Consider the following 9,733-nt stretch of genomic DNA (forward strand, 5'->3'; position numbering starts at 1 on the left):
ACATATGCATAAGAGAAAAAGGTTTGGGCCAGTTCTGGTGAATCTCTACTTTCATTAAAGACCCCCTTAAGAACCATCTATGGACTAAACAGGTACTAATGGAAACAATAGCATTTTTGTACAAACCAAAGGGCTTATCTGTATTGTGCAGCATCTGCCACTACAGCTTTGTTGGTAGTGCTATGGTAGCAGTCTCCTAGTGGAGACCCAGCAGATAGTGGTGGAGAGGATTTTCTGTGATACCTTTAATAAAGCTACTTTCCTAATTAACAGAAGCTGTGCCTTCTTTTGTCACCCTGGCTGCACTGGGACTGATGAATTTGCCAGCAGAGCTACCCTCAGCTAGAGGGTGTAATATTTCACACCCCTAACCAACATAGCTCTGTCGGGAAGATTTTTAAATGCCCTTCAAATACCATATTCCCTTTTTTCTATAGAAGACCTTCTCATCTATGCTGCCTTGGAGCAAATCATTTCCAAACAAGTATAGCTAGATATTGATCTGGGTCTGATACTCTGGTGTAGTCTGGATGTGCAGAGTGGCAAGGAGACTTTCCTTGCCAGTCCAAAATTTACTTGGAGAAGGTCAGGACTGCTGTCACGGTGTCTCTTTTGGGCATGCAGGACTTTTAAGGGAGTAGGGAAGGCAGGTGAATCTCTGTACTTGGTTATGATGGACAATCATGACCTAACCATACATGGCTATAAATACACTACATACTATTACCATTTTACTCAGTATTCAAAACCTCAAGGTAAGACCAGATCTTACTAAGGAATTAAATATTATAACCAAAGGTCCCACCGGGCACATGATGGACATTACAGTATTTTTAATTACCCTTTAATGTCGGTTTTAAGTGTTGTGTGATAAATATTGGGCCTTCTACCTGAGTAATGCATGCTGCTGAGGCTGGTAGGAAGTTTCATGATATGAATACCTTAACACAATGAAATAATATTAAGCTAAGCTAAAGCTTAGGGCCCAAAGCAGCAAAACACTTAAGTGTGTACTAAACTTTACACCTAAACTTACATCTTAACCCTCTTTTAGCAAGACAAATATTTAACAATTTTAACGGTTCTTATGTACATTTCAGATTGTGATTGCTTGTCTTCTCGGAGTCCTTCTGGCTCCAGTTCTCGCTAATGATGTAAGTATAATAATTTGGCACAAGTGCAGTGCACTGCTGTTGTCAAAATTTTTATCTATCCTGTGATTCTTCATGTCTGGAAAGTCTGTTTCTGAAAATTAATCTAAACTATCCTCAGCACATGAAACTGATGTAGTACAAGACTGTCTTTACTTAATCAGGTGGAAAATACCTCCGTCACAAAAATGTCTAAATGACTCTCTGTCTGCCCAGAGTTTACAAGGTAGAAAGAGCTGAGTAGGTATTATATTGTCCTTGAATTTTATATGATTTTCCTTGAAAAGCTGCAGGAGAAAATTCATTTTGAGGCATTGGATGGAAACCCTCCAAAGCCCTCCAAACTGATTGACACTGATGTTTTCTCTACAAAAAAAAAAATTATATTTGGTCTGCAGGGCATTTTGCACTGGGGGAAAAAAAGGTGGTTTTTATTTTACTAACTCTAATAATACAGCAGTGCAATGACAGACATGTGAAACCCAGAAGGAAACTAAACCCAATTAAGAGACTTCAAGGTTTTGTTAAAATAGCATCAGCACTCTTCTGGTCATCCCCTGAAATATCTCTGTCTTGTATCCCTTTAATATGATTCCAAGGGCAATGACTTTTCCAAATTACTCATGGTTATGGAAATATTTTTAATGACCTCAATTACACAGCCTAAAAGCTTGGAGGTGTTTTCTGTTTGTTTTTAAAATCAGAATATGAATGAAAATAATCAGGGAAACAAAGGCGGACGTTCCCAACAGACTGTGAGCATCAGCGGCAATCAACATGTAGCCAACATTGACACGAACAATGGGTGGAACTCCTGGAACTTGGTTTGGGACGATGAAACTGTAAGTGGTCAGCGTGAAGATTTCTTGAATCAATAGTGTTACTTGTTCTGCTGTAGCTAGGCAGGGCCCTAAGCTGCACTACAGTGAATAAAGTTACATTGGTGTTAATGAAGCCCCAATGGGCTTGATTCCCTTCGTCACTGCCTGCATTATGGTGATAAAGCTATTGATTTAAATGGAGTTCCTCTGAATATATCCTGTGTAAGTAAGAAAAGAATCTGGGCTCACTACGTGTTTTAAAAATAGAGTTCCTTTTAGTTTCATTAAAAGTCAAAACTGATACAGTATTTCTTGCTAAAGGTAAGCAGTGTATGAGCCCTCAAATATATTTTTTCACCTTCGGTTCAGTAATCTAAATCAGGATCCAGATCTTTTGTGGAGAAATAATTCAGCTTGTTAGGAAGAGAGGTTCAAAGAAAAGTTCCCAAGAAAATCAATAGAACTTGAACTCCTGGGATTTTAGACGCTTTGAAAAATGTCCCCATTAATCCTATTATTTCTGATGCAAGATGTGCTGCACTTGCATTTTCAACAGTGTTTATTCATGCAACTATAACAGCAGGACTTTCCTGACATACAGCAGCAATGGTGATACCCATTTGCTTCATCCATGGTAAAAAAAGCCCAGGTCAGTCCTCAGGACAGATTTCTGTAGTAAACAGAAATTGGGAACTCTTATTTTTCCTAGTCCATGTTTATTTGCACTGTGCAAACTCAACACACCGCACTTTTTTCCTACCTCTATTCTATCCCAAGGCCCCAACTCTACAATGTATTTCAGTTGTGAGGAAGTCGTAGCCTAAATGAAATACCAGCCTCTGGAACTTTATTTTACAGGGCTTTGTGGCAACCAGGATACTTTCAAAGAAAGCCTGCATTGTTTCCAAAATGAACAAAAATGCTATGCCTGACTCCGCACTGTTTCCTCAACTGATCAAAGAAAGGCAGGTAAGACCAAGGTGGGAAGTGGGAATGAGACTGAGGAGTTTGCTTGTAAAAATGAGTCATCTTAAAATGATGGAATGGGATGGAGACTCTAAAAGCTAATATGAAGTTTCTCATTCAATCTGGTGCAGTCCTCCCAGCCTTTATTTCTGACCCTGAGAGCACCAACTGTCCTTGTATAGCACTTTGCGTAGCCAGTTTATACCAAACCAGATGAAGAATACTACTCATCTGCTTTTGTAGTGTGTCACACCCTCTTTGCCCTGATATAAATATGTGTACAAATATGGTGAGAAGGACGCTCAGTTTACACAGATAATGACAGCAGAATGGATTTTCACATGTCCATGAATTCAGATAGTTAAGACACTGGCAGTATTCCACCGTTCCCAGGCATTGTTGCTCCCTTCTCAGAGGATCTTTGAATCCTCAGTCTCTAGCTCTTCCTGTTTTTTCTACTTGTACCCAGTGTGAGAGCTGACTTCTAGCTTGTATTCATTCACTTAGGCCCTGTGCATCATATCAAAAGAATGCGCTGTTATGAATGGCAAAGAAAGGGAATGTGCACTGTTGTATATGAATTTTCAACCCAGTCTTCCCTTTCATTAACTTGTCGCTATTCTGGTTTTACTTCTTGGATGTTCAGAGTGCTGGTTTAAAAGCTCCTCCTGCAAAGGAACTGCTATGCATTGTCTCAAAAACCACAGCCAGTGACCTGACCCCATTTGGACCGTCTATTCAAGCTCAGTGCAGAGGAGTTCCAACTTATATTGCTCATCAAGTTCAGGGTGAGTACAGTCAGAACTGACATGTCATGCACCAAACCCCCCCATCAAATCTGCAGCACAAAACGAGGCAAGTATGTCCCTTTCCTAAATAGAAATGGGCCAGCAGCAAGATTCCAAATATGAACATCACCAAACACTGGATGTTCCCACAAGGCCCCAGGATCAAACACAGATCTGTACCTGCACTTTGCAAGGATCCCTTAATGCTACAGTGACTTGACTCCAAGGTTCAAAATACAGCTCTGAATTTGGCAGCTCCAGCTTTGGTCTAATATGTTAAGTGACTAGTGACTTTTCTTTTGACTCTCAAGAGAGATAGAGAGCGTTACGAGTTCCCTGACTTAGTTAACATCCTTGAATGCTTACAGAAGTTAGTGATCCCACAGTAACTTTAAGAGCTTTGCACAAAGTACTTAGTGACAGCGTCACTGAAACCTAACACACATGCAGCTCCTGTGCATGTGGGCTCAATGCCTCCATGCATTGACAGGGGCCAGGCAGTGGAGGGGTGCCATCGCCTGCTTTGTATGCTGGCCAGGGGTCTTTGGGCGGGGGTGGTCTGGGGGCTTCTGAGCCCCCAGAGCCTGTTCCAGTGGGAACCGGGGACTTTCTCCCTAATGGGGGGGACCCAGTCAGGGCCCCCTGCCCTGATTGCTGGCTTCATTGCCCCTCCCCCTGTTCCTGCCCACACAGATGCAGCCAGCCAGCCAGCAGGCTGGCCGGGTGCCCTCCCTCCCTGGCTGCACAAAGAGGAGACGCTCTTTCTCTTCCCTGTGGCAGACAAGGGGCACAACAGATAACCCTCACAGGGAACTGTATACAAATTCCCTAAGGTGCTCTAATTTAAAGTGCCTTCATTTACTTACCTGATTGAGCAAGGGTTAATTTTTTTGCACAATCGGCTATTGTAAAAGATCTCTGCAGCCATACACCTAAGTTATAACACAGCTGTAGAGAATTGTCAGGGGCCAGATCATGTGAAAATTGTCACTTCTGTCTGCACCCCAGAATTAGCCCATTCCCTTCAGGCCAGCTAATTTAGGTGGCTCTTTCAGTTGCACAAAAGATGTCCATTATCCTTTCTATTCTTTTGTTATCTGTAATGTCAGTCAACACAATTTTGTCTGTCATTTAGTCATTACAATCTAATTTAGATCAATTTTACCTTTAAATGCCATCTGATAGCTTCTAAAACTATATAGATCAGGGCACTAAAAATCAGAGGTAAAATGTAATAAATAGTATGGTTCATCTGATAGTATTAAAAAGCTGTTCTACTTTTCATTGAAGTCAGTAGCAAATTTCTCGTTTACTTCAATAGGCCTAGGTCCTCTTGATTAAAAATAATGCTTTTTTAATAGAAAATAGAAAGTATTTAAGGCAGGGGAAAGAATATGAGATCCTACTGTTGTTAGGGTACTGGCTATTTGATACCACTGACATGCCCTATAATTTTATAATAAACTTCCTTTACTTGATGAAACAGTCAGTAACTGCAAGTAAGTAAAGCTTTTCCTAGGTTGTTTAGGAATAAATATGAATGCATGATAGATGGTTGAGACCCATATACCTCTTAAGTTCCACTTCATGCATTTTCATAGTTAAGTCAGACTTAAGAGATGCTGCTTTTATATTTAAGATGAGAAAGTAGACAGATCACAGATAATTTATGGCAAGGTGGGGTTTTTTCCATATTTTCAGTAGAAACAATAAATGCTGTCATATCACTCTGGGTACCTCATATAGTGCAGTAGATATTTTTGCATTTTCTTATTATTTTGGAATACTTGGAAACTGTTTTTCACATACAGAAATGCAAAGGGTGCATCCACATGAGACATTTATACACAGTTGAATAATTAATGGCACAGTAAATATCTCAGTGTCTACACATGCACCCCCATTATGGCACACAAAACTAAAACTTTGCAGTAGGGCAGTACGTGTAAATACAAGCACTACCCTGCTGTGGAGCTTTTCTGTGTGCAGTAGTGCATGTATAGGCACTGACCACCTGGTTGGGGCACAAGGGTGCTTCAGTGCTGGGGCTGCCTGCCAGCACTAAAGTATCCTCGTGCCCCAGCCAGCTCCTCTGCAGCACATTGAGCCTGGTCACAGCAGTCCTGAGCTGGCAAGCTGAACCCCAGGACCATCTGGGGCTCCTCTGACTGGCTTGCACACTGAAACCAATCAAATCACTGAACTGCAATACTAAACTAACATGCTTGTAAACCAGGCCTGGTAATGGTGAAGAAAAATTACCCTCTGGTTACTACAAGTCTTAAAATAATTTTGTGGGCATCTACATGAGCAATTAGTTCTGGATTTTATTCATGTGCACTAATTGCACGTGTAGACACCCCCAAAGTGATTTTAAGACTTGTACTAAACAGAGGGTAATTTTTCTTGACCATTATCAGGCCTGTTTTACAAACATGTTGGTTCAGTGTTGCACTCCAGTGATTTAATTGGTTTCAGTGCTGCTGCACCAGAGTAAATTTAGCGTAACTCAGCGCTGAGTCTGGACAGTTGGTTTTTTGGGAATGTTATTAACCTATGTTTTGGATTGCAGAGAGTTTCTAAACGAAGCCAAACCTTCACCAAAGCTTGCCTGGTTTGTTCTGAATGGAGAAATGCAAAGTGAACTTTGCAAGATATGACACAGTGAATATTGTGAATGCATGATATTGAAATCAGAGCAGTGAGACTTGGAATGAAAAACCGGGGGTGCCTGTAGATGTGCCAGGAGGCTGCTCCAAGGCGCTGTAATTACAGCACATTAGAGCAGACTCAATTAATTAGGTCCGCTGGAGCATCCTAATCAGCATGCTCCAGTCAGCATCCACATCTCATGTTTCAGAGTCCCCATGCTTCAAAACAGCGGCAGAGGCACTTTAAAGCTCTTTTAACGAGCTTTAGTCAAAGTGCCCCATCACCATTTTGAAGTGCAGGGATGCTGATACATGAGACACTGTGGGAGCTTTCATTAGAGTGGATCTCAGAGCCACTCTAATTAAGCCACTCGTCCCCCAACTCTCCCCAGCATGTGTAAAAATGCCCTGAAAAATTTCCACAAGAAAATTCTGCAAAAAAACCCATTTCTGATCATTCTACCAAAATGCTGTCTTTCAGTTTTCACTGTTTAAGTTGTTGTTTATAATTGTATGTTATTTTATGTTGTTATGTTGTTTTATACTAATTTTATTTTCAATCGTTTTTATTTTATCACTTCTAGGCATTATTAAAATCTTAACAACAGTAAATTGCAAAGATAAAATCCAATATACCCATTTTGATTCTCTTTTTCCTTAGGCCCCAACTTTTTCCATCCAGAGTGTTTCACAGCTGACCTGGGATTCACACACATCAACTACTGTGCTGACACTAATGTTTAGAAGTAAAATAATTCGTGACTAGACTGATGTAACATTGAAGAATAGCAGCCTGCTGACAATCTACCTAATGATAAGGAAAAAAATGTTTTTGATAATGCTTTTTTTAAGCATTTATTTTTTCTCATCCCTTATGCTTTCTGGACCGAAGTATTCTCTGGTGTTACAAAGTCTGTCAATAAAATGAATTACAGCAATTTACTTCATGTTTCTAATAATCAATACTTTCTCTCATCCATATTGATTTAGACTGTGATTTTGCAAGCAAATCTTTCAAATCTGGTCAGTACTTGGATGGGAGACTGTTAAAGAAAACCAGTGCCTGAAGGCCTTTAAAAACTTTGATTTGACAGATTAGTCAGTATATTTTTACAGTGAAACATTATAAGCACCATAGAAAACAAGTTAGTTTTTAAAAGAAAATTGCCATTTTAACATAAGAATTTAAAGCAAATCTTTGTTCTGCAAATAAAGATTGATGAAAAACAATATATGCTTTAAGCTAAACTCAGTCAAACCTATAATACAGTAAAAAAAAGTCTATATTTATCAAGTAAAAGGGCTATCAGAGAAAGCTAAACTTTTAAGCAATGGAGTTACTTTTTTAGTGAAACACATCAATTGAATCTTTCACACTTCAAGAATGTAAAACAATAGCAAGTTTGGCTTCTTGCTGATGGATATGAATATCACTATATTACATGGTGAACATTGAATACATCGTCCAGTTTAATGCTGTATGTTATAACTGAGACAAGAAGGAAATATAAACTACTGGTTCAAAGTTGATTGACAAGAGAATATTTTTTGTGCGTGTTGAATGGTCAAACTAGAGATATCACAGCTACTCATCTATTGACTCAAAAAGTCTTTGAAAGCTGTGAATGTTAGTAAAATGGCTGGCTTTTTTCAACCAGGCATATTCAATATTCAATTATCCTTTTCAGTATTGCAAAAGAACTCGGAATTCCACATCCACAGAAAAAAAGATTATTTTTCTTAGCAAAACATAACCCATTGTTCGGCTAAATAAATATTTCCATTTTCTGTAGAAATTCCTCTCTATGAACAACCCACTAGTGAGTTAAATCAATATTTGTAGGTTTTTGTCATGTGTTTTAACTGACCTGAGCCAGAAATAAATAATTAGTAGAGGTGCACGGATACATTGGTCCAATATCGGATTGGTACCAATATAAATAAAATTTGCTGTATCAGATATTGGCCCGATGGGGTCAGTAATTTGGCCAATAAATGCCCATGCTGTGCACAGCCACAATGCAGTACTCAGGCAGCGAGGAACAGAGCTGGCAGCATGGAGACCTGCTTCCAGCTGGTAAGTTTGTTGTGCTAGAAGGATAAGGGGGAGGGAAGGGGTATGGAGGGGGCAGGGGCAGGCAGATCAACACCCCCCCATGGTGAGAGAGGGGGCAGGGGCAGGCACTGCCCAGGCAGGGTGGGGGGAGGGCCAGAGCCACAACTCATGGCAGCTGGGGGGGGGGGGGGGGGGACGGGCGAGCTCGCGCCCCTTCCCCCCCCCCTTTCTACCACACTGGACTTACCACCTGAAGGCAGCTGTATCAAAAATCGGATTGATATTGGCCAATATGCCTACTTAAATATTGGCTATTGGTATCAGCCTCAAAATCTCTATCAGTGCTCCCCTAATAATTAGAATAATAGAATCGTAGAAAATGAGGGTTGGAAGGGATCTCAGGAGGTCATCTAGTTCAACCCCCTGCTCAAAGCAGGACCAGCCCCAACTAGCTCATCAGAGCCAAAGTTTGTCTAGCTGGGTTTTGAAAACCTCCAAGGATGGAGCTTCCACCAGCTCTCTGGGTAACCTGTCCCAGTGTTTTACTACCCTCCTAGTGAGAAAATTCTTCCTAACATCTAACCTAAACTTCCCTTCCTGCAACTTAAGACTGTTGCTCCTTGTTCTGTCATCTGTCACCACTGAGAAAAGTCTACATCCATCCTCTTTTTAGTCCCCCTTCAGGTAGCTGAAGGCAGCTATTAAGTCCCCTCTCTGTCTCCTCTTCTCTAGACTAAATAAACTGAGTTCCCTCAGTATTTCCTCACAAGTCATGTCCCCCATCCCCCTCACCTTTTTGTTGCTCTCCACTGGACTCTCTCTAATTTGTCCACATCCTTTCTGTAGCGGGGGCCCCAAAACTGAACACAGTACTCCAGATATGGCCTCATCAGTGCTGAATAGGAGAAAATAATTACTTCCCATGATCTGCTGGCAACGCTCTTACCAATGCAGCTCAGGATGCCGTTAGCCTTCTTGGCAAGAAAGGTACACAACTGGCTCATATTCAGCTTCTTGTCCACTGTAACCCCCAGGTCCTTTTCTGCAGAGCTGCTGCCCAGCCAGTCAGCTCCCAGCCTGTACTGATGCATGGGATTTTTCTGTCCTAAATGCAGGACTTTTCACTTGTCCTTGTTGAACCTCATGAGATTCCTTTTGGCCCAATCCTCCAATTTGTCTAGGTCACTCTGAATCCTAGCCCTACCCTCCGGCATATCTACTATTTGCTTCAGCTTGGTGTCATTTGCAAACTTTCTGAGGGTGCACTCTATGCCATCTTCCAGGTTGTTTATGAAGACAT

At 41.0% G+C, this 9,733-nt stretch overlaps 1 protein-coding gene across 1 annotated transcript in view; it reads left to right on the forward strand.

Moving 5' to 3' along the window:
* The window catches only part of LOC102380927 (gastrokine-1), a 12,432-nt gene extending 5,311 nt beyond the window's left edge, over positions 1-7,121 (forward strand). Inside the window, exons 3-7 of the mRNA XM_014524312.1 lie at positions 1,101-1,154; positions 1,856-1,993; positions 2,831-2,941; positions 3,585-3,726; positions 7,039-7,121. Coding sequence (XP_014379798.1) covers positions 1,101-1,154; positions 1,856-1,993; positions 2,831-2,941; positions 3,585-3,726; positions 7,039-7,121 — 528 coding nt within the window. The remainder of the gene's footprint in view (positions 1-1,100; positions 1,155-1,855; positions 1,994-2,830; positions 2,942-3,584; positions 3,727-7,038) is intronic.
* The last annotated feature ends 2,612 nt before the right edge of the window (positions 7,122-9,733 follow it).

Source organism: Alligator sinensis, unplaced genomic scaffold, assembly GCF_000455745.1.
Source record: "Alligator sinensis unplaced genomic scaffold, ASM45574v1 scaffold1030_1, whole genome shotgun sequence".
Lineage (NCBI taxonomy): Eukaryota > Metazoa > Chordata > Crocodylia > Alligatoridae > Alligator > Alligator sinensis.